The sequence below is a fragment of the Monodelphis domestica genome, chromosome 7, assembly GCF_027887165.1.
Source record: "Monodelphis domestica isolate mMonDom1 chromosome 7, mMonDom1.pri, whole genome shotgun sequence".
NCBI classification, from domain to species: Eukaryota; Metazoa; Chordata; class Mammalia; order Didelphimorphia; family Didelphidae; genus Monodelphis; species Monodelphis domestica.
In genome coordinates, this window is record NC_077233.1 from 265,304,172 (window position 1) to 265,329,953 (window position 25,782).

Below are 25,782 nucleotides of genomic sequence, written 5' to 3' on the forward strand. Positions count from 1 at the left end.
ATTACATTTGATTGTGCCACAATGTATCCGTCTCTGTGTACAAAGTTCTGAACCCATTTACTTAATGCTCTAAATGTACATTTAAGTAAATCTCATTCCAACAGAGTATGCTATAACAGAGAACACTAGTGTAACAAGGCAGAGGCTTGGGTTTTAATTTCAGCTGCACTGATTTGCTTTGTGACCTAAGGAAAGTAATTTCATCAAACTTTCTTAGCCATAAAATTCCTTAGCTGTTGGTGATGACATCTAAGATCCCTATTTTCCAGTTCTAAAATACTATACTAAAAAATTTCATGTTTGGTTTCCTTTCTAAATCTTTGTTATTTTCCTTTTTGAAGTTTGAATTCATAAAGCCAAGACTTAAATACTCTCTCAGATTCTTTTTAGTAGAATTCTTTCCTAAATAAAAAATAAATAGCATTACTCTTAAAAAAGCAAATTTTCCCTATATCAGCCTCAAACTTTCACTCCAGAGAATCATAAAATATCAAGAGTTGGAAAGGACCCTTAGAAGTTATCTAGTACAATTTTCTGCTTAGTGTAGGAATTCCTAAACATGCTTGGGCCAAACCACAAATTTAGAGTTTTTTTTAGACTAGAATGGCTAAGTCCTGAGGAGAAACCAACTATTAATGAAGATGAAGATCTGCCCTTATCCTACAATTTCTAATCTTACAGATTGGGGGCACTGAGAATTGATCTGCTTAGACTTTTATGGTCAGTTTATGCTGGCGGCGAGACTTGAACTCAAGCCCTATCTGGTCTTGGGGCAAGTCCACTACATAACAGTCACATTCCAACTACTACAAAAAAATCTAAAGAACCGTCTAATTCCAGTGCCAAAATCCCAAATCTTAGGTTATGCAAAAATTACATAAATAGAATTCTTGAATTTCATAGTTTTACTGCATAGAGATTTGCCTTCCACGTGCTAGCCACTGAGGTATAATTTCAATATTAAAAACTTACCTTACAACATACTACTACTGGTCATTCCAGTTTTTTGAATCCCCTCCTTCCTGCATTTCTAGCACTTATGTCCACAATATGGTGCGCTGGAAAGAACACTGGACATGGAGTAAGGAAGAATTGGTTCAAATGTTTTTTTCCTCTTATCTATATTGTATTTTTATTTATTCTGTTTAACATTTCCCAGTTACATTTAATGTGGTTTGGCAGCACTCAGGCTGTTAGACACTTCTGCGCTGGATTATTCATTTTAGGTAGATTTGAAATTGGTTTTAAGACTAGCTCCGAAGAGTAGCCAATTAATGAAGCTGATGTCGATTCAGGGGGAGGTTTCAAGTCCAGCTGCCCTGTCCTACTCCTCTGTTAGAAAGGCTCTTAATTAAGTAAAAGGGCACGGGTTCAAATTTTATCTCCAACAAAGACTGTGACTTTCCTGTTTTTACTCATCTTTAACATGAGAAGTTGAAGCAGATGATCTCTAAGGTCCTTTCCAGCTCTAGATTTGTGATTTTTCACAATAAGAGTTAAAAGAGTGACATCCTAAGTTGCTTCAATTGGCATCCACATGCTAAAAATTCTAGAAAGAGGACTCTAGAAAGCTAAGTGGATTTATGGGAAGATATAGACAGGACTCAACAAGATTACAGGGAGTCGATGGATTATAGCCTGAAGAGGAGGTAGTACCACATAGATAAAGTCATGGATTCTTCTAAGCATGAATTATATAATCAGTAGGCTGTAGGGAACCACTGAAGGTTTTTTCAGCAAAGAACTAACTAAATTGAAATTATAATTAAGGAGAGTTTATCTGACAATACATTCAGATGAATTAAAAACAAGTGGACATTAGGAAAAACTTAAAGCTATACTTGGAAGATTTATCTGGCAGTGGATTAAGAAAAAAGGATTCTACAACAGTGACAGATAATGAAGGCTTGAACTAGTTTGCTATTATGTGTAGTTGTGAGAAGAGGGGTAAAATGAGAAAAAGAACTGGGAGGAAAAAATGTTTTTATTTAAAATTTTTATTTTAAAAAAGAAATAACATTTGGACTAACAGCCAGATCTGAGTTCATTTCCCAGGCCTGCTACTGATTTATAACAGCCTTCAGCAAACCACTTCCCTTTTCCTAAGCCTGTTTCCTTACTTTTATTTCTAAATCTTTGCCTTCTCTCTAAAAATCAATACTGAGTATTGGTTCCAAGACAGAAGAGTGTTAAGGGTTGGCAACTGGGGTTAAGTGACTTGCCCAGGGTCACACAGCTAGCTATTTCCTTACTTTTAGATTAGGATTTCTTCCTCTTCTCTGGGATATGCGTTAATTCTTTAGTTGCATATATGAGGCAGCTAGGAGGTGGTACAGAGAAGAGTGCTGATCTTGGAATCATTAGGACTCACTCAAATTCTGTCTCAGACACTTAACTGTCTTCTTTCCACTCTGTACCTTGCTCCCCAATATGTACTCTTTGGTCTAGTGACACTGGCTGTTCCCTAAATAAGACATTCCATCTTTCAGCTCTGAGCATTTTCCCTGGCTGTCTTCTATCCTTAGAACATACTTTCCTCCACTCTTAACTACTGACCTCCCTGATTTCCTTTAAGTCTCTACTAAAGTCCTATCTTTTCTAGAAGCCTTCTCTGGCCATTCTTAATTATAGTATCTTCTCTCTGTTAATGATTTCCTATTTATCCTCTATGTAACTCACTCTGTACACATTTGTTCTCTTGGTTTCTCCCCAATTAGAGTGTGAGGGCCCTAAGAACAGAGATTGTCTTTTGCCTCTTTTTAGATCTCTAGGGCTTAACACAGTTAAGCACAAAGTGAGTACTTAAGGCTTACTGACTAAGGCTCTGTGACCCTGAGCAAATCATGGGATCTTCCTCAATGTATTTCATCATTTGTAAAATGGAGATAATAATAATGCCCCATGGGGTTATGGAGGATCAAATGAAATTCATGTAATGTTCTGGAAAACTTAAGTGAACCTTAAAGCTAGCATATAAGTGTTAGCTATTATTATATACAAAAACCCAGTCTTACCTATTTCTTTTAATCTTCTTTAATTAGGGTTGCTGGGCAAAACAAAAATGATCAAACTTATGAAAGTTTAGTGACCGTAACTTTACAAGCAATAAAAACTAAGTAAATAAGTTCTGTAACTTTCTAAAACAAAACACCTTCCTTGATTCCCATTCATTTATATGCTTTTGTAGTCTATCCTTAGAAGTTAATAAATGATTGTCATTTATTCATTCTGGCCTGATCTTGGCTCTACATCTCTTCTATAAGCTTTAAGACATTCTTCCCTGCTGGCTCACAGCTGAGTTTCAGGTGATTAAAGTAAGTGGAAATCTGGGTGCTTGAAAAGTATGAAATAACTATTTCCTTAGACCATTAATTCCAAAGGCTAGGAAAGCAAAAAATACTAGTGAGGAAATAACCAAAGTTAGAAATAGCAAATTATTTGTCTATCGTCCTATTTGGTGCACTCAGTGTGGTGCAGTGGATAGAGTTGGTCTTGGAATCAGGAAGACCCCGGACTTAAGTCCCATTTGACACATACTACAGATAAGCTACCATGGGCAAATCACTCTCTCTCGGTGTCCCAGGCACTTCTCTTAGGACTCTAAAAGTGACAGATTGCATTACTGGACCAAAAAACAAAACAAGCAGCATAAGGGATGTTTTTCTCTATTGCATCTCTTCTTGCCCATCATTTATCCTCATAGTTATATAATCTAAGGAGATGAGAATGAGAGAATGTTAAAAGCAGGGGAAACTCATAGGAAGCAGTAAGTCAAAGGAATAGGAATCAATGCAAGAGATTGCTAACGAGTAAACAGGACCACCTGCTGCACATTAGGCTGAAAATAGTCCTCTGTGCTCTTTTCTTAAAGCAGGATGGTCAAGCAAGGGGGAGGGTGATGAGAAATGGGAAAAAGTTCATGTGTTTTCCTCAACAGGAAGGAAGACCGGGACTAACCAAAGACCTTTTGAATCACTATGTTGTTAGCTCACTTAACAGCTGGAGGCTCTACATTTCCAGAATAGAAAAGGAAATGCCACAGTGACCTGGCTGACTCCGACTTCCCTTATTCCAACCCTTAAAATTTCCTTCAACTGTATTTGAGCTGAGCTATCTTCAATGATGTAATGCAAAAAAATGCTAATGACATTCCTTGTCACAAATGGTAGCTTTCAAAACATCTCTGTTCTTTCATGAAGAGTGAAAAGACAGAACAGTACAACCAAAATCATTTAGGAAGAGACCCACTAATCTTTATAATTTATTGTATCACAGAGGAAATAAAGGGTACTAAAAAAGCTCAATGGTGGATTTGTCATTATTTAGACTCAGAGACCCAACATCGCAACCTCTTAGGCCACTTAACATAACTGATGGAGATGGAACAAAAAGTTATTGTGTTATAATGATGTTAGGAGCCATCATAAGAACTGCCATTGATGATTTTTATTTAAGACTTTGATGTAATTTTCCACAGTTGGGGGAAAAAAACAACTTTGAAAATTCCACAGTTTTAGATAGATTTAGCAAATGAATAAGAATTTGGAAGCAAATTGGCAATACGGGACTAGAACTCAAGAAAACATGGTTCTAGTACAGGTATGTTATGTGACCATAGAAGTCTCCCGAGCTATAATAATAATGATAATGCCCAGAGAGGTAAGCCACAGTTTAAGGACATGAATAAACTGGAAAGACTGCAGAAGAGGACAACAGTTTTGAGTCCATGTCATACAAGGATGCCATTACTATGGTCTTAGTATATTTGAAATGGCATGGCAGGGGCATCAAACTTACTCTCTCTGGTGCAAGACAGCACATTTAGGAGTATTGGGTAGAAGTTACAAAAAGACAGATTTAAGCTTGATACCAGTAAAAATGTCCTAATAAGAAAATTGGAATACACAGGAGATTGTTCCACTCCTCCTCAAAGGAAGTTTTTTTTTTTTTTAACATTTTTTTATTTGGTCATTTTCATACATTGTTCATTGGAAACAGATCATTTTCTTTTCCTCCACCCCAAACCCCCCCCCCCCAACCCCTTCCCTAGCCGACGCGCGATTCGTCTGGGTATCACATGTGTCCTTGCTCTGAACCCATTTCCTTGTTGTTGGTATTTGCATTAGGGCGCTCATTTAGCTTCTCTCCTCCATCATGTCCCCTCAACCTCTGTAGTCAAGCAGTTGCTTTTCTCGGTGTTTTTACTCCCTCAGTTTGTCCTCTGCTTGAGGACAGGTTGTTCAGGGAAATTGTAAAGCCATTACTGGAGAAGTCCATTACGTTCTCTTGTACCACAATGTGTCAGTCTCTGTGTACAATGTTCTCCTGGTTCTGCTCCTCTCACTCTGCATCACTTCCTGGAGGTTGTTCCAATTCCCATGGAATTCCTCCACTTTATTATTCCTTTGAGCACAATAGGATTCCATCACCAACATATGCCACAATTTGTTCAGCCATTCCCCAATTGATGGGCATCCCCTCATTTTCCAATTTTTGGCTACCACAAAGAGCGCAGCTATGAATATTCTTGCACAAGTCTTTTTCCTTATTATCTCTTTGGGGTACAAACCCAGCAGTGCTATGGCTGGATCAAAGGGGAGACAGTCTTTTATCGCCCTTTGGGAGTAGTTCCAAATAGCCCTCCAGAATGGTTGGATCAATTCACAACTCCACCAGCAATGCATTAATGTCCCTACTTTGCCACATCCCCTCCAGCATTCATTACTTTCCTTTGCTGTCATGTTGAACAATCTGCTAGGTGTGAGGTGATACCTCAAAGTTGTTTTGACTTGCATCTCTCTGATTATAAGAGATCTAGAACACTTTTTCATGTGCTTAATAATAGTCTTGATTTCTTTAACTGAAAATTGCCTATTCATGTCCCTTGCCCATTTTTCAATTGGAGAATGGCTTGATTTTTTGTACAATTGGTTTAGCTCTTTATAGATTTGAGTAATTACACCTTTGTCAGAGGTTTTTGTTATGAAGATTGTTTCCCAATTTGTTGCTTTCCTTCTAATTTTAGTTACATTGCTTTTCTTTGTACAAAAACTTTTTAATTTGATGTAGTCAAAATTATTTATTTTGCATTTTGTGATTCTTTCTAAGTCTTGCTTGCTTTTAAAATCTTTCCCTTCCCAAAGTTCTGACATGTATACTATTCTGTGTTCACCGAATTTACTTATAGTTTCCTTCTTTATATTCAAGTCATTTGTCCATTCTGAGTTTATCTTGGTGTAGGGTGTGAGGTGTTGATCCAAACCTAATCTCTCCCACACTGTCTTCCAATTTTCCCAGCAGTTTTTATCAAATACTGGATTTTTGTCCCCAAAGCTGGGGTCTTTGGGTTTGTCAAAGACTAGTCTTACTGAGGTAATTTACCCCAAGTCTATTCCACTGATCCTCGTTTCTGTCTCTTAGCCAGTACCAAATTGTTTTGATGACCGCTGCTTTGTAATATAGTTTGAGATCTGGGACTGCAAAGCCACCTTCCTTTGTATTTTTTTTTCATTATTTCCCTGGATATCCTTGACCCTTTATCCTTCCAAATGAACTTTGTTATGGTTTTCTCTAATTCAGTAAAATAGTTTTTTGGTAGTTCAATGGGTATGGCACTAGATAGATAGATAAGTTTGGGTAGGATGGTCATTTTTATTATGTTAGCTCGTCCCACCCATAAGCAATCAATGTTTTTCCAATTGTTTAGATCTAGTTTTAATTGTGTGGAGAGTGTTTTGTAGTTGTGTTCATATAGTTCCTGTGTTTGTCTCGGGAGATAGATTCCTAAGTATTTTATATTGTCTCAGGTGACTTTAAATGGAATTTCTCTTTTTAATTCTTGCTGCTGAACTGGGTTGGAGATATATAGAAATGCTGATGACTTATGTGGGTTTATTGTGTATCCTGCAACTTTGCTAAAGTTGTTGATTATTTCGATTAGCTTTTTGGTTGATTCCCTGGGATTCTTTAAGTAAATCATCATATCATCTGCAAAGAGTGACAGCTTTGTCTCCTCATTGCCAATTTTAATACCTTCAATTTCTTTTTTTTCTTCTCTAATTGCTACTGCTAGTGTTTCTAGTACAATATTAAATAATAAAGGTGATAATGGGCATCCTTGTTTGACTCCTGATCTTATTGGGAAGGCTTGAGTTTTTCCCCATTGCAGATGATGTTTGCTGATGGTTTTAGGTATATACTGTTTATTATTTTTAGGAAAGGCCCTTCTATTTCTATACTTTCTAGTATTTTCAATAGGTATGGGTGTTGTATTTTGTCAAAGGCTTTTTCTGCATCTACTGAAATAATCATGTGATTTTTGTCGGTTTGCTTGTTTATATGGTCAATTATTTGGATGGTTTTCCTAATATTGAACCATTCTTGCATTCCTGGAATGAATCCTACCTGATGGTAGTGGATAACCCTTGTGATGACTTGCTGGAGTCTTTTTGCTAGTATCCTATTTAAGATTTTTGCATCTATATTCATTAGGGAGATTGACCTATAGTTTTCTTTCTCTGTTTTTAACCTGCCTGGCTTTGGGATCAGTACCATGTTTGTGTCGTAAAAAGAATTTGGTAGAACCCCTTCTTGGCTTATTCTGTCAAATAGTTTGTATAATATTGGGGTTAGGTGTTCTTTGAATGTTTGATAAAATTCATTTGTGAATCTGTCTGGACCTGGGGATTTTTTCTTAGGGAGTTCTTTGATGACTTGTTCAATTTCTTTTTCTGATATGGGGTTGTTTAGGTAATTTATTTCTTCTTCTTTTAGTCTAGGCAATTTATATTTTTGTAAGTATTCATCCATATCACTTAGATTGCCATATTTTTTGCCATATAATTGGGCATAGTAGTTTTTAATGATTGCCTTGATTTCCTCTTCATTAGAGGTGAGGTCTCCCTTTTCACCTTGGATACTGTCAATTTGGTTTTTTTCTTTCCTTTTTTTAATTAGACTGACTAGTACTTTGTCAATTTTATTTGTTTTTTCAAAGTACCAGCTTCTAGTCTTATTTATTAAATCAATAGTTCTTTGACTTTCAATTTTATTAATTTCTCCTTTGATTTTTAGGATCCTTCATCTGAGGATTTTTAATTTGTTTACTTTCTAGTTTTTTAATTTGCATGCCCAATTCATTGACCTCTGCCCTTCTTAATTTGTTTATATATGAACTCAAGGATATAAATTTCCCCCTGAGTACTGCTTTGGCTGCATCCCATAGGTTTTGAAAGGATGTCTCACCATTGTCATTTTCTTCAATGAAGTTATTGTTTCTACAATTTGTTCTTTAACTAGCTGGTTTTGGAGAATCATATTAATTTCCAATTAATTTTTGATTTATCTATCCATGTACCCTTGTTAATTATTATTTTTATTGCACTGTGGTCTGAGAAGGTTGCATTTATTATTTCTGCCCTTTTGCACTTGTTTGCAATGATTTTGTGCCCTAGTACATGGTCAGTTTTTGTGAATGTACCATGTACTGCTGAAAAGAAGGTATATTCCTTTTTGTCCCTATTTATTTTTCTCCATATGTCTACTAACTCTAATTTTTCTAAGATTTCATTTGCTTCTCTCACCTCTTTTTGATTTGATTTATCTAGTTCGGGTAGGGGAAGGTTCAGATCTCCCACTAGTATAGTTTTTCTATCTATTTCATCTTTGAGCTCCTCTAGTTTCTCCTTTAAAAATTTGGATGCTCTGACATTTGGTGCATACATATTGAGTACCGATATTTCCTCATTGTCTATACTGCCTTTTATCAGGATGTAATTACCTTCCCTATCTCTTTTAACTAGATTTATTTTTACTTTGGCTTTGTCCGATATCATGATTGCTACTCCTGCCTTTTTTTTATCATTTGATGCCCAATAGGTTTGGCTCCATCCTCTTACTTTCACCCTATGTGTATCTACCTTGCTCATGTGTGTTTCTTGCAGATAGCATATGGTAGGGTTTTGGATTCTAATCCACTCTGCTATTTGCTTGCGTTTTATGGGTGAGTTCATTCCATTCACATTCAGAGTTGTGATTACTAGCTGTGTATTTCCCAGCATTTTGATTTCTACTCCTGGTCCTGCCTTTTCTTCTTTCACTATTTCCTTCTATACCAATGTTTGTTTATAGTCAGCCCCCCCTCCTCGTTCCCTCCCTTATTTTACTTCCCTTTCTACCCCCCTCCCTTCTTATTCCCTCCCTTATTTTCCCCTGTAGTCTTTTTAAAATCCCCCCCCTCCCTCCCTTGTACTGCTTCCCTCCCCACCAGTCCATTTTTTACCCTTCTACTCCCCTATAGGGCACAAATCTATTCTCTTCCCCAATGGATTGGGTTGTTCTTCCCTCTTTGGGTCAGTTTCAAAGTACGTAGGAGTTGAGTATTTCCTGTCTCCAACCTCTTTACCCTTCCAGTGTATCGATGTTCTACCCCCTCCCACCATGAGATTCTTTATGACATATAAATTTACCCCCATTTGTTTCTTTTCCCATTTCTTTTAGTCATAACCTCTTTTCTTTTTTAGCTATAGTCATGTGTATGTATATATATATATATATACACACATACACATGTATATGTATTCATGTATGCATATATCTATATACCTATTTATGTCTTGTCCTTTCATCCTATACAGTTTGTCACTGTTCCCTCTGAGTGTAATTCTTCTAGCTGCTCAGGTGATAGCAACAGTTTTTAAGAGTTACCAATGACCTCTTTTCTTATAGGGATACATATCATTTTAACTTATTGAGTCTCTTATAAAATTTTTGTTGTTGTTTTGTTTGTTTTTCCCCTCTTTTTAAATTACCTTTTGATGATTCTCTTGAGTTCTGTGCTTGGACATCAAATTTTCTGTTCAGGTCTGGTCTTTTATTTATGAATGCTTGGAACTCTTCTGTTGTGTTGAATGACCATACTTTCCCCTGTAAGAATATAGTCAGTTTTGATGGGTATTTTATTCTTGGTTGTAGACCTAGTTCCCTTGCTTTCCGGAATATCGTATTCCATGCCTTTTGGTCCTTCAGTGTGGATGCAGACAGATCCCGTGTTAACCTCAATGTGTTTCCATGGTATCTGAATGGCTTCTTCTTGGCAGCTTGTAATATCTTTTCTTTCATCTGATTGATTTTGAATTTGGCTACAACATTTCTTAGTGTTGTCAGTTGGGGATTAAATACAGGGGGTGATCTGTGGATTCTTTCAATCTCCACTTTCCCCTCTTGTTCTAGAATCTCGGGACAGTTTTCCTGGATAATTTCCTCTAGTATTATGTCCAGGCTTTTTCTTTTTTCGTGGTCTTCTGGTACTCCAATTATTCTTAAATTGTCTCTTCTTGAACGATTTTCTAAATCATCTGTTTTGTGAATGAGATGTTTCACATTTTCCTCAATTTTTTCATTCTTTTTGTTTTGTTTTATAGTGTCCTGCTGCCTTGTGAGGTCACTTGATTCTAGTTGTTGTATTCTGGTTCTTAAAGATTGGATTTCATCTCTGGTTTTTTGGTCGTCTTTTTCCTTCTGCTCTGATTTTCTTTGAAGATCGTCTTTCATCCTCTTTACCTCATCTTTCATCTCCTTTGCCTCATTTTCCAGCTGGTTGATTTTGGCTTTCAAGACACTATTTTCTTATTTTAGTTCAAGTGCCTCTGTTTCCAGATGACTTATCTTAATTTTTAAGTTCTTTTCCCAATTGTCTTCAGCCTCTCTTAGTTGTGTTTTGAGTTCTTCCACAGCCTGTATCCAATTCGCTGGGATTTCTGGTTTATCGTTTGGTAATCTCTCCCCCTCTATTCCATTTGCTGAGTAGTAGCTGTCTATTGTAGTTTCTTCTTTTTCTGTTGTTTGCTCAAATTCACCCCTTCTTTCCTCCCCGTATTTGTCTGTGCTCTTGTTCCTCTCATTTTTTTGTTTTTTGGGGGCTTCTATCAGTCTCCCCTCTTGAAGCTTTAACAGAAGATCTCTTGGTGTAGTCTCTGGGGGAGGGTTGTTGGGGGTTTAAGCTTCCCTGTCCTCTGGAGGCTTTTGATTGGCTTAAAGTCCAGAAGTCAATGAGGATGGGTGGGGAGCCTGGGCTTCCCTGAGTTCTGGAGACTTTTGATGGGATTAGATTCAGCTGATTCTTTCAGAAGACTCTGCTTTCTAAGGGGGGAGGGGTCGTGGCCTCCCTGGGCTCTGAGGGCTCCTGATAGGATTAGGTTCAGCTTGTTTGTACTGACTGAGCCCTAAAGCAAAAAACCTCCTCCTCCACAATCTGTGTTGAATGCCCGCAGACTGGCCCAGGTTCCTTTCAAGGTAAGCCCTTCGACGGCCCTGTTTCTGTTCTTTCAGAAGCTCTGAGGGCTCCTGATGGAATTAGGATCAGCTGGTATAGGCCAAATGATCCCTGAGCCAAAAAGAAAAAAAAAGGAAAAAAAAACCAACCTCCTCCTCCACAATCTGTGTTGAATGCCTGGAGACTGGCCCAGGTTACTTTCAAGGTAAGCTCTTTGGAGCAACCTCTTTGCCGGCCCTAAGATTTCTCTCCTTTCAGTAGCTCTGAGGGCTCCTGATGGGATTGGGTTCAGCTGGTGCCCTAAAGCTGGGACCTCCCTTAAGACTCAGTTGGAAGGACCCAACCAGGGGTCTACAGGCTTCCCCCTTCTCTCTATGTTTCCCTGCCATCTGTGTTGGGCATCCCGGAGACTGGTTGCTTTCAAGGCGAGTCCTTCAAAATAGCCAGCCCTGGGGCCCTTTTGCTGACCCTGAAGTTCCTGCTGCTGCCGTGGACTCAGAACTCTGGGTTGGGGGGGGGATGGGTCCTGGGACCTTCTGCCTGCCCCTTAGATCCAAGTGATCTAGGGTTTTGGCTTTTGGGGGGCCGTACCTTTTGATCCAGGTCCGGGAGGAGGGTTCCCATGGTCTGTTATGTTGTTCAGCTTGAATTTCAATGTCCCAGGAGCTCTCAGTTTGCGATCAGTAAGGAAGGGTTTCTGAGGTCTGAACTTTTGCAGCTTCTAAGCTGCCATCTTGACTGGAAGTCCTCAAAGGAAGTTTTTGAAGTAAAGGAAGAATGACTGTTTTATAGTCATGCTATACTGAAGGATTCATTTTAGGTAAAAGTTGGGACTAGGTGGCTACTGAGGTCCTCTCCAACCAAAATCTGTGATTCTGTATATTTACTTTTTTATTTACTTATATGCCCTCCAAAAGAATTTAAGCTCTTTATAAGCAGGGATTGCTTTAGTCTTTGTCTATCTCAATAACTGAATAGGAAATAGAATATTTCTTTTTCAGCATGTCTCACCTTTAATTAAAAATATGGGCCCTCTGGTGGAATTAGGTACCCGGCTTGAATCTTGGAGGGAAGGGGCACCTTCTCACCAGCTAGTAAAATCTGATTGTTTAAAAAATGTTCTTATCTGGATCTAGGCCATACCAGATCTCCCAAACTAGGGAGTAGTGAGGAGCTTAAAGGAGTTTGGTACTTCATGATTCATGCTAGTGGGTAGAGAAAAGACTTCTAGGGAATTGGCAGTTAGTTCATATTCAAACTTTGTCTTGGCAGGAAATGGTTGGGGGAGATTGCTGCTGATTTTATTCTGTCTGGGTGACTCACCTTCTCTAGCAGGGATTTTTGAACTTTCCCCAGAGTTCTTCATTTAGTGGAATAAGGAAGCAATTGGGATTATTACAAGAGACATATGGCATCCCACTAGTAAGAACTTATAGTTATATAGTGCTTTAAGGTTTGAAAATGCTTTCCTCAAAACAGCTATGTGAGGTAAGGAAAGTATTTAGTATACCTCTGTAAAGATGGGGAAAAGAAGGCCCTGAAAATTTTAAAGCCTTGCTCATGATGATACAGCTAGTATAATCTGGGAGGGGATTCTAATCCAGGTTTTATGATTTGTAATCCAAACCTCTAATCTCTATACCATATGAATTCTCTCTAGAGACCTTCCTCCTGACACATTCTTCACAAAGCCTATAGCCACAGGCCATCCCTCTAGAATGATACCAACTTGTTCAATTCATTTTTTTTGTAATTTTGCATTTCTATTTTGCCATTCTTTTTCTTCCTAGTGAATCTACTATTTTGGATATCTGTCCTTGTTTTAAATTACCCACATTCTTGTGATAGATTTCTTCCTTTAAAGATCTAATGCCTGTCATTTCTTTTGTCACTTCTCATTTCTTTTATTGCTATTCTGAACCATCATTTAGGGAATGGCTAAAAATATTAAAGTATATATATTAATGTAAATGTGATGTAAGACATTATGATGGGGAAGGGATCGGGTGGGATGGAGGGAATGCACCCCATTGCCTTGCCCTTACCACAGTTCTGCCTTGGAACCACTACTTATTGTCAATTCTAAGACAGTGTCAATAGATAGAAATGGTTTCAGAGAAACTTAGGAATATGTATGAATTGATATGTAATCAAGTGAGCAGAACTAGGAAAACAATTTCTACAATAATAGCAACACTGTAAAGACAAACAACTTTGAAAGGACAAAAAACAAACAAACAAAAATCTTTAAAGAGACAAAAGCAATTCTACTATTCCAGAAGACTAATAGTGAAGAATGCTACTCTTCTCCTAACAGAAAAGTGATGGATTCAAGATAAAGAATGAAAAAAAATTTTTTGGACATGACTAATGTAGGAAACTTGCTTTCTGCTTGACTATACATATTATTACAAAGATGTTTTTTTCTCAGGGGGGAGAATGGGGGGGAATAGAGTTTTTTAAATTAAAAATTACATTGAAAAATAAAGTTTAAAAAATCTGCTCTCTTAGGCACCTGAGATAATAAATCACTGGTGCTTCCTGAAGCTACAAATGGAAATTTAATGAAATCATAGAATTTTGGTGATTGAAAGCAACAATTTAATTCCTGCCTTATGTAGAATTTCCTTCCTCAGTAGAAATACTTGATGGGGGGCATCCAATTTCTCCTAGGACATTTCTACTGTCAGGGAAAGGAACTGACTATTTTGCAAAGCAGTCCATTGTGTGACTGAATAGTTCTGTTAACAAGCTCTTTCTGAAGACATTTTCATTTCTTATCTCAATAATGAGGACAACACTTCAAGATCAAGGACAAAATCTTGTGTTGTACCACTGGAGACCTTTGTATTTATCTGTAGGATCAAATAGCCCTTAAATAACCTAACTCTAGTCTCCCTTCCCTTCACATATTTTTTGGCATCCAGTGACAATGGCATTGCACAAGATGTCCATCTCCCAATTCTGGGTATTTTCAGTGGTTGCCCCCATGCCTGGAACTCTCCTCACTTCCAAACTTCCTTCAAATGTCATCAAGTACCACCTTCTCCAAAAAACATTTTCTGGTCCTTTTGAATCTTTGTACCTTCCCTTTGAGATTATTTCCAAAATATTTTGTACATATTTTGTATATATCACACACAGGTGTGTGTTTGTCGCCTCTCTCATTAGAATATAAGCTCTTGAGAGCCGAGACTTTTTTTGCCTTCCTTTGTGTTGCTGCTACAGGCTTATGGGACATAAACCACTTTAATCAGGCTCTGATTCAAGGACCTGTTATAGGTCTATTTTTCCTTAACTTAGAATTTTTAAACATAAGATTTTGACATTTTGTATTTAATCCAGAAGTTACTTTTTCTCTGTGTTTTTTTAAAATGTTTTTTATTTCCTTTTAACAATTGATTCACATACCTGATAACTCAGCCATGTATCCCTGAGTGATCCATGTGTTTGTCAACACCCTCCTCAGGGGAGGGGGGTTTGTATAATTAATTTATAGTTTTATAAAAAAAACTTTTTCTTGCTTGAGAGTCATTTTAGGATAAGACACTTGCTACCTCCCAAAATCCAGAGAATGAACTGTTGGTAGAAGGCGCCATGGAGATGCCTGAAGAAATCTCATACTGCATCAAAAGATCCAGAATGAACTTTGAGATGTAGAGGAATTGAACTGTAGGGGTGTTGAATGCATTTATTTTGAATGTAAACTCTTATGCCAAAAGGGACTGTCCCCAATTGTTTTTTTGTCAATGTGCCTAGCAATCAATGGTTTTGTTCTCTCTCTTTTATTTCCCTTTTATCCCCAAATTATTGTAATTTCCCCTTAGCAAGTGCAATATTGTATGTACCTCTAGTTGAAGATCCTTAGAGGTATAAGCTGGTTATGTTTAAATGATCCATTGGGGAGACTAGTTTCCCAAAAGATCACAGCAGGGATTGTATAATTAATTTTGGTACCCTAAAAACTATGATTCTCAGTATCCCACTCTCATCCTGTCATTACTTGCTGACATAAGCAGGACATAATTCTCTGTATTTCCATCTCTCTCTCTCCCCCTCTCCTTCCTGTAATGGCAGTGATGGCCGGTGGTCTTTTTAAACAGGCAAGAGAGTCTAATCATGTGGTTTTATTTTGTTATATAGTTATCCTTTTATTCCTTTACTTCTAGTGATTATTAATAAACTTTATAAAATATAATACTTGGAATATTGGATATTAATTTAAATCTTACAGTGTCTAATACATAAAAAGCATTATATAAATGCTTGTTGATATTGATCACTAATCAATTAAATGAACTACACTCATAGTTGTCTTCATTGTGTCCACAAGGACATCATGAGAAATTTGGTCATGTATTTTGTTGAAATTAAAGTATAATTTATACAGAAATAGCTGGTGGCTCATTAGACTCCTAGGCCTAAGGTCAGGAAGATGAATTCAAATTTGGCCTTATATACTTACTAGCTCTATGACCCAGAGCAAATCAATTAAGTCTGTTTGTCTCTGTTTTCTCAACTGTAAAATGAAAATAATAGCATCTACCTTTCAATGTTATAAAGACAAATTAGATATTTGCCAAAAGTGCTTAGTTCAGAGTCTGGCACATAGGTAGGTACAATATAAATGTCTTTCCTTATTCTGTCTATAAAAATCTTCTAAAAATGCTTACTGACTTGACTAGTTCAGTAACTATCAAAAGAGAAAAATGAGGTTATGTTATTATGTCTTGTTCTTAGTGTACCTATGCTGGAATTTAGTAATTCCCACCTTCTTTTTCCCTCAGTGCTTAAAAATCTATTTAGTAATCTCTTAATGCACTTTCAACTAAAAAAACCAAACCAAAAAACCCCCTCTACTTTTCATGTTTAAAATAGAGTAGTAGCATTCATTTTGGGAGGCCACTTGTCTCAGAAGAGATACTACTTCTGTTTAAAAGTGGCTCACAAATAAACATAGTTAATAACTTTATAATACTGCCATAAATACCTAACAAAATACAGTAAAACTAACTATATCGTGTGTGTGTGTGTGTGTGTGTGTGTGTGTGTGTGTATCAATCATGACTAATTATTCTTGCAAAGTTTCTACTTAAATGATGGTTTTGCAAAAAATTACAAGTCTAAATTTAGTTCTGAATTCAAGAGAACACTTGCCAAGAAGGGTAATGAGAGGTTCAACTATACTCTCGTAGGGTTGAATATAAGGCATCTGAAAAAGGGGGAACATGATAAGAAAGGAATTAATTCATTCGTTTCATCTGAAATAGGAAAGTCAGGCAACATTTTATAGTGAATGAGAAGCATCTGGTGGTCCCAAGAGTCTTATAATAATGACCATCAAAGACAAAATGGATAAAAAAGGAGTTGCTAAGAACTAGACTGCTTGTAAAGGAAATACCAGAAAACTTTTACCACTATGAAGTTCAAATATAATAGATTTCATGTTAAATAGTAAAAGCCAACTGTAAAACTATCTCCAAAACAGGCCTTAATAATAATTTTCTAAACAAATTAAACTGATTGACTATTGCTTTTAAGGGTAAGGAATAATTAGAGCTAACATGACCCTGTAATATTAAGTACATGATTTTCAGCAAATTATAGCAGTGATTCAGGTGCCTAGTACCACCATAATCTGATATAGACTGCTGGTTGAAATATCTGAGACAAAATGGGAAACTATGGGAAAAAAATTATAGACCAAGCCGTCACTTCCTTCCCCTTGTAGTAAGTAACCAAAAGAAAACTATTCAAAATGTAAAGAAATAAGTGCTGAAAAACACAGTCAACACAATTAGTTCTTCTTTACTTCACAGTAACTGATTAGGTCATTTCTAAAATATTAATCATGAACCACTAAGCCAGTTAAGAAATCATTTACAGGGGCAACTAGGTGACTCAAAGGATAGGTAGCCAAGCCTGGAGATTGGGGGTTGGGAGGTACGCCTGTTTTGGATTTAAATTTGGCCTCAGACACTTCCTAGTTATGTGACCCTGAACAAGTCACTTAACCCCAACTACCTAGCCCTTATTGCTTTTCTGCTTTAGAATCAATATACTATTTATTCTATGACAAAAGGGTAAGAGTTTTTAAAAAATTATGAACAACTAAGCTAATTAAGAAATAAGAGCTGATCAAATAAAATATAATTAAAAAAAAAAAAGAAATAAGAGCTAAAAAAAACTATGTCAACCCAAGCCCTCTTTAGTGCATGATTACTAAATATGGTTAAAGATCTTTTTACCAAATGATTGCCAAGGGTCAGAAGTAGTTGATGTAGTTGCAGCTCCTCCCCAGGGATCAGTTTGTTTTGTTACAGTTGATGTTCCCCATGGCTCTTCTTTCTGAGGGGCAGCAGCTGAACTGGGTAGAGCATCCATCAAATCCAAAAGAGTAGTATGCTATGGGGAGGAGAAAGCAATGCTTTTAGGTCAAATGAACAAAAAACCCTGTAAAAATGAATATAAAACCCCACCAAAATAAAACTGAAATAGCCGTCCAAGACTAAAACCTCCCCATTGGTATGTTTTGCTAGCTTCAAATACATTAGTTTAATCTTGCATACAGTAGATGAATTTTTTTTTGAATGATGACACCATCATACTACCTATGATGAAATTCTATTAAAACATAATGCACTATTATAAAATTCAGGGTACCTTAGGAAAAAATTATATAACCTGTTAGGACCAAATTAGACTATATCTAGAGGATTCTGCTAGCATTATTGTTCTATTGTTATTTTTACCTCTTTCTTTCTTGGAATTTTAACAGTATCTCTACGACTTTCTTCCAGGGCCATTTGTAACCTTAGGTCATCTCCACGTCTGAGACGTTCTTCCTGAAATGGATAAGGGAATTTGGAATTGATTTTGTTACAAAAAGGTTATCATTTAAGTAAAAAAAATACTATTTATTAATATGAAGTTCTATTTGTATGTTAAAGTAAAAATGAGAAAAAAGTGAAGGGGAAGGGCTATATGTTATTTGTGCCACAAAATTATAATAGCTTAGAAAAAGCCTTGGATGTTCACTGTGATACCCCAATCTATTATCAGTTTATTTTTGGCATCTCCTTACCATTCTTTTTAGTACCCTTGCCCCTATGTCCCATTTGACAGTTTTCAGATACTTTTGAAAATTTTTCTGGCTAGGACAACTTGTACAAAGAATTTTGTGATCAAATTTTGATGTTTTCCCCTCTCAAGTATTATCTATAAAATTATATGTATACCAAAATACTTGATATATAATTCTGGGGTTAAAATTGGTTTAAATTATTTGAATTTCTTCCAAAATTTCCCTATTCTCCTTTAATCCTGAAGTTATTTCACACTCCTATTCACCTTATGATGAGATACTCTCTCTATATTTCAGGCATGAGTGGCCCATGTCCTGATTAGTTTGGAAAATACTGGCTAAAGTGTTAGTGGTCAGAACAGTGTCTTCCCTCCCAATTATAAAAAAAAACAACCCTTATCTTCTGTTTTAGAATTGATACTAAGAATTGGTTCCAAGACAGAAGAGCAGTATGAGCTAGACAACTGGGGTTAAGTGACTTGACAAGGGTAACACAACTAGGAAGTATCTGAGGCCAAATCTGAACCCAGGTCCTCTCATCTTCAGGCCTGGCTCTCTGTCCACCTAGCAGCTCCTATAGTTACATGTTTAATAAATGATTATTAAAGACTAAAAAGCTTTCAAGCCTCAGAGGGGTCTGGGTTTTTTTTTCTGGTGACCTTCCTAGTATATTTCAAATACTATAACACAGGTGACTATTTATTGTGAAGTTGGCCTTGTACCAATTCATAATGAAGTGAAGATCCCTGATGATTGAAAGACTATAGCATAAATCAATTTAAAGTGATGCAAAAAAAAAAAAAGTTAAGTCCTACCCACAACACAATCTGTGGATGCTGCTTTTCTGATATTCCAAGAGTTGGAAATTGCATTCCAAATGAAGTATCACCAATGATAACAAAAACACATCAACATAACATCTTAAGATAAAGAAGTTATTATAAAAAAATTTAATGCAATTTCTTTACTTACTTCACCAGGTAGTCATTAAGTGTCCAAAACTACAATTTCGGAAAGTAAAAATCAGTTCTACCTCTCTAAGTAGTAAAAAATAATACCTTTTCTTCCATTTCAAATTTCCATTCACAATTATATAATTTTATCAAATAAGGAAAGTATTCTTCTGACAACTAATAATATGCTATGATGTTAGAGCATTCTTTGTTGTTTATCCAATGACCAAAGCATTGGGCAGTACTCATTTAGAATGTGGTAGTGAGAAACAGCATTGATGTTTTAGCCCTATGTGTAGGCTTGGGGAGATACACCTAATATCTCTAATAAATCTAAATGAGTAACAAATAACCTGCTTAATGGGGTTGCCCTCTAATTCTCTTGAAAATTTACCCTTTTATAGGGATAATTTAAAATACTTAATAACCACTAAGCTTAGTGGGGGACAGTGCTATCTTTTTAGAAGTCAATAACGTTTTTAACACTGTTTCTGAAATATGGCATCGACTGCTTTTTGCCTTTTATCTCTTAGGACTGACTCACAGTCCTTACCCAAATGCTGCTTCCCCTCCAGACAATTCCCATACTCTGGTGCTCTAGGAGATATGAACTCATGGAAAATAGAGTGTGCTCAAAAAGAGCTTAATAAAAGCTTTGGGACAATTTTGACAGGGATGCTGCCTATAAAAAAGCTACCTTAGATAACTGACCTGCTCTGCAACTTCTCGGCTCATTGCTAATGCAAGCTGTAGCTGAAGTTCTTCTTCTCCACTTGTTTGAGGTCGGGCTTGCTCCAGCTCTGAAGAAACACGAGGGGAGGTAGCTGTTGAGGCAATAAACCATAGTTATCACAAGTAAAAGACCATAAAACAATTTACTGCAGGCTATTTGTTCCCTTTCCAAGAGATTTGCCAAATCTTTACAATATTAAATACATTTTTTAAAGAAAGTTATAATGAACCTTTAACGGTAAATACAGAAAACAAAGGATGAGAGAATTATTTTAGGCTTATTAATAGTCACAATAATTAACAATCATATGGGGTTGGAAGGCAACTGAACTTAAAAAAGATTAAGTGCCTTAACTATAATAACATATATTCCTGGAAAGGGAATCAAACAATCAACAAGCATTAATAAAGGCACCTACTATGTAGCCAGGAACTATTTTTGGCTCTGGGGATACAAAGACAAAATTCAAACAATTTCTGCCCTCATTAAGCCTACATTCTATCAAGTGAGACAATATGAACATATAAGTTAAGAATAAATACAAAATAAATGGAAGGTGATTTGAGTAGAAAGGGCAGTATGTGGGGGAGTGTCAGCAAAATATGTATGTAGAAAGGGAGGCTTGATTGGAGTCTTGAAGAAAACAAGGTATTCTACAATATAGTGAAGAAATATATTCCAGGCAAATGGGCCAAACAAAGATAGGACATGGAGTAAGAAAGTTAGTGGGGTTAGAATGAAGAATTTAAGAAGCGAAATGCATAAAGAGGCTAAAAAGGTAGGTTGAGGCAGGGTGAGAAGAAACAAGAGTTCATACTTTTTCCTAGACACACCATAGTCCCTGGGGTTAGAGTAGGGAAGTCATATAGTTAGACCTGCAATTAAAGAAAACCCTTTTGGCAGCTGTGTAGATGAATAAGACCAATTAGGAGGCAACTGCAATAGTTCAGGCTCTTAGAGGTGAAGGAGAAGGCGATGGACACCAGAGGTGTTGGGAAAGCAAACAATAAAACTGGACTATGTAAGAGGAGTTGAGGAAAATGCTCAGACCATGACCTGAGACAATGGAATGATGGTATGTGGTAGCCATGACAAAAAAACTCAGAAATGCGGCAAAGCTTTCAGTAAAAAAAAGTTGTTTTGAACATACTGAGCTAGAGATACCTACCGAGCATGTTGTTTGAAATGTTCAATAGGGAGCTAGTGACATGGCAGTCACCTGCAGAAAGATGATGAAATCCATGGCAGCTGATGAAAGCACCAAGGAGAATAGAGAGAGAGAAGAGAAAATGGTGGAAGAAGAGCCTTTGGATCCACTCCGTTGGAAAGTATGATATGGAGGAGCACTCAGTGGACTGAGAGCCAGGACTGGAAAAGGGAGAGCTCAGGTTTAAATCTGGCCTCAGACACTTCCTATCAGGGTGTGACCCTGAGCAAGTCACTTCACCCCAATCACCTAGCACTCAGCACTCAAAAGGTAAAGGTTTGAGAGAAACAGACAGAGAAGAACAGAAGAGTAGTATCACAGAACCCCATAAAAGAGAGACTATCCAGAAAGAGAGGTTCAATAATGTAAAAAACTTGTCAAAGAAATCAAGGATGATTGAGAAAAGACCACCAGATTCAGCAAATTAAGGTAAGTAATATTGGAGACAATCTCCAAGTCTTATGATAAAAAAATGCCATTTGCCTCCAGAGAAAGAACTGATGGAGTCTAAATGCAAACTGAAATATGCTATATTTTACTTTCTTCATTTTGCTTTTTGTGTTCTCTTCCATAAATAATTTACGTGGAAAAATGTTTTAATGCACATGTTGCACAGGTAAAACCTACCGCTTGCCATCTCAGAGAGGGAGGGGGATAATTTGGCTCAAACTTTTAAAAAAAAACCCCAAAGGTCAAAAATTGTTTTTATATATAACTGAGGGGAAAAATACAGTATTAAAAAGCTAAAAAACTAATATTGGGCAAAATATCTCACTGAAGTGATAAGATTGGGTTTTAAAAATAAGATTACAAAGGGTTGATCAATTAAAATTTTTCATTTAATTTGGCATTCAAGAAATAAAAACACTGTAAATACATTCACTAAACTTTTCTTATTTGCAAGAACATGCTAATAGAGAATTCAGACTTTTTAAAAGCATATAGAAAATAAAGACAACTGTAATGACAATACCACATTTTTAAACATTAAATTTAAATATTCAACATTTTTAAAAAATGCAACACTGGGGCACCTAGGTAGTTATAGAGATGGGGCCTAGAAATAGGAGATCCTGGATTCAAATCTAGCCTCAGACACTTCCTAGCTATGTAACCCTGGACAAGTTACCTAACCCCTACTGCCTAGGCTCTCTTCTGCCTTGGAACCAATATTTAGTTTCAATTCTAAGACAGAAGGTATGGGGGTTTAAAAGAAATGTAAGAATACATATTTCTAAAAATATAGACTTTGAAGTTTCTGTATCACTTCTTGGCTGACTTAAGCAATCCTATTTAAATAGCACTTAATGCCTCACAGGACTGTGTTAGAATCAAAACAAATAATATCAGTAGGCACTTTGAGAATCTTAAAACCTCTACATACATGCTTTATTAGCATCATTTTCCAGGACTGCAGATAGAGCTGTAGCCGACCCTGTAGCCTGCAACTTCTTCTATCAAGAGCTAGACTGGGCAACGGCCCCTGCAGGTGCTCTAGATGCTCCCTCTTCAAAGGACTCGCTTTTACACAGCCATTTTCTCTTGCTGACGTCCTCGGAACTGTGGTTGACACCACGGTTTTATCAACAGCAAGGACGCTGGCATTACCCTTTGCTTTGCCACGGCAACATCAAGATGGAGATTCTCTTTTTCCCACAGCCGAGCCCATATTGGTTATCTCTGCTCCTTGGCAGCAGGAACTATTTTGCCTTTCGGCACACTTTAGACGTCGTAAGCACTTAACTGTCTTTTCACCCCCCGAAACAGATCTACATGTAACCCACTGGATAATCCACGCGCTTTATAAAGCATGACCTCGACGAACAACTCTCAAGCCCTCATCTCCAGGACGTGCTCCTCCAGCCCAATCTGCAGCACGTCACGGAAGCTCCTTCCGATAACCTGCCATTATGTCATCGTCACGATCTTTTCGCAGTGCTCACTGTCCGCACGCGCTCTCTACCCTCGGCAAACTCTCCTGATTCCCACTGCTCTTTGGGTTTTCTCCCAAGCTTGGCATCAGAACGTCTTTGCTCTCCTTGACTGTCTATCGTCAGTTCATCCTAAATACTGATGAAGTCACCTACACCGACGGCTATGACAGCCTCACTCTGTAGGCTTCACCCACACGAACCTGCTGGTCACGGTATCCTGCATCATAGGATGCCCGTCTACCCCCCTCTGTCGGAAGCCGCCGGGCACCGTACTGCCCGAGACAAAGACTGCGTCTTGTCACTCTCTTATTCAAGGCACATGCCAAGCACACCTCCTTTACTTCTCTCAATCTTCCCCAAAGAAAGACTCAAGTCAGGCAGTTCTTACCGTCCGTCCCTCCTCTCACAGGCAGATTTTCAACATACTACAATTTTTCCTCCACCTCTTTGCTTATTCTATTTTTCCTATTTGAACAGTGATGAAAACCAAACAATGAGAAGCGTAGGTTTGAATCCCATTTCTTGCCAGTATGAGAAGATATCCAAGAAGAGGTTGTAGGTAAGAAACGGTTGTGTTTCGGTCATTACTGATATGGCCCAAAGTTTTTGGTGTCGCCCCTGTTACTGACGCTGTTTTCATCTGAGACTTGCTGTATGTCAACTACTCTGGGTATTGTTCTCACTAAGATACTATACTTTTTTTTTAAAGGAGATGTTTATATTGTCTACCACCAGCTTACACTGCTTTTGGACTTCTTTAGACTTCTTCACGCCTCTACACCAGCCATTTTCTTTTTTTAATTTTATTTAGTCAATTTAGAACCTTATTCCTTGGTTAACAGAATCACATCATCTCCCTCCCTCCCCTCCCCCCACCCAGCAGCCGATGCACACTTTCATCGGGTATGACTTGTGTCCTTGATCAGAACCTGTTTCCATGTTGGGGGTGTTCATTCAGAGTTTCCATCCCCAGCCATTCACCCTCGACCCATGTATTCAAGCAGGTGTTTTTCTTCACACACCAGCCATTTTCTAGCCGACCTCCACCAGCGCCTCAGAGGTGCCTTCCTGAATCAACCTAATGTCCGTCTAACCCCAAGTTTTTCTAAGAAGGGCGGACAACTTTGGTGTCATTTGAGACTCTCCATTCTCCACCTGTGCTTTTACCCCTGGATCTAGAGATTCCACTCCTTCCAAGGTAAAGGAATTATTATTCCTTACATCCTAAGGAGGCCAATGATGAGTCCCACTGATATCAAAATATCTGGTGCAGGCCTTTTTGTAGTAGTAAAAAAATTGGAAACAAAGTAAAGGCCCAATGACTAAGGAATAAGCAAATTATAGCACAGGAAAATAACGGAATATTACTATGCTTTCTATAAGGATGAATAGAGAGAATAATGGAAAAAATCTATATTATAGGAACTAATGAAGAAGCAAAGCCAAGAAATCTAAAAAGAAAGAATAACCATGTAGTGAATGATACAGAAGTGTAAAGAATAATCTGGCTTGAAAGAAGAAATATTAGAAGACACTCCCACCCCAAACTTTTGTTTGAAGAAGTAGTTAGGCCCACAAATATTGCATATTGAATGTCTTCAAACTTTTTTGATATATTGATCAGTTATACTGATTCCATCCCTTTTTCCCCCCTTTAAAAATACTGTTATATGGAATGGTTATTTGGAAGGGAGAGGGGAAGAGATCCTGCAGAAAAGTTAATAGTGATATTTTAAAAAATACATAAACATTTTCTTTAAAATATTGTGGGGAGGGAATATCTCAGCAGATAGAATACCTTGCCTGGAGATAGAAGGCCCTGGGTTCAAATCTGACCTAAGACATTTCCTACCAGTGTGATCCTGGGCAAGTCACTTAACTCCAATCACCTAGCCTCTCTTCTGCTTTATTACTGATACATAGTATTAAATCTTGGAAAATGAGGCTTTAAAAATTTTTCTATATATATACATATATATATATGTATATGTAGGTATGTATATCTATTTCAACAGGAAAGCCAAGTGTGATGGCACACAATTCTGTAATTCCTCCCACTGGAAAGGCTAAGGCAGGATGCTCATTTGAGTTTGGGAGCTCTAAACTATTAAAAAAAAGTTAAAAGAATCTTCACCACGTCTAGCACCAATTTGGTGAGCCATCCCTAAAAGTGGAGATGGGGAGGGGGTGGACACAAGACTGCCTAAGGATGGGCAAATCAGCACATGTTGGAAGGAGAGGTCAAAGCCTAGGTGATTAACAGCGCAGTACAGCCCATGAATGGCTAATGCAAGGGTGAGATAAGGAGATCCAGTCTTTAAGGGGGGAGGGGAAGAGGTAGGGAATGAATAGGCAGAGACAAGAAGAGGAAAAGAGGGTTAAAAGGGAGGACAGAATGGGGGGGAAAAGTAATAAAAATTCAGTCATAGAAGACAGATCAGAAAGGGAGCATTTAAAAGAAAAAAAAGAAAGGAACCCAGCAACTTAAATCTGAGGAAAGGCAAAAGAGTAGGAGAAGACCATTTCGATAAATAAATAAATAGTATTTATTTCTTTCACTAACTTTTTTCTTTGTAATATGAAGTGGGATAGAGGGGAA

General features: G+C 37.4%; 1 protein-coding gene across 7 annotated transcripts in view; it reads right to left on the reverse strand.

Annotated features, from left to right (window-relative positions):
• Nucleotides 1–25,782, reverse strand: part of EPN2 (epsin 2) — a 111,260-nt gene that overhangs the window by 16,810 nt on the left and 68,668 nt on the right. For all 7 annotated transcript variants that reach the window (XM_056806746.1, XM_056806749.1, XM_056806747.1 and 4 more), the window contains 3 exons: nucleotides 20,021–20,133; nucleotides 18,025–18,117; nucleotides 17,521–17,677 (listed from right to left, as the gene is read on the reverse strand). In XM_056806746.1, coding sequence (XP_056662724.1) covers nucleotides 17,521–17,677; nucleotides 18,025–18,117; nucleotides 20,021–20,133 — 363 coding nt within the window. The remainder of the gene's footprint in view (nucleotides 1–17,520; nucleotides 17,678–18,024; nucleotides 18,118–20,020; nucleotides 20,134–25,782) is intronic.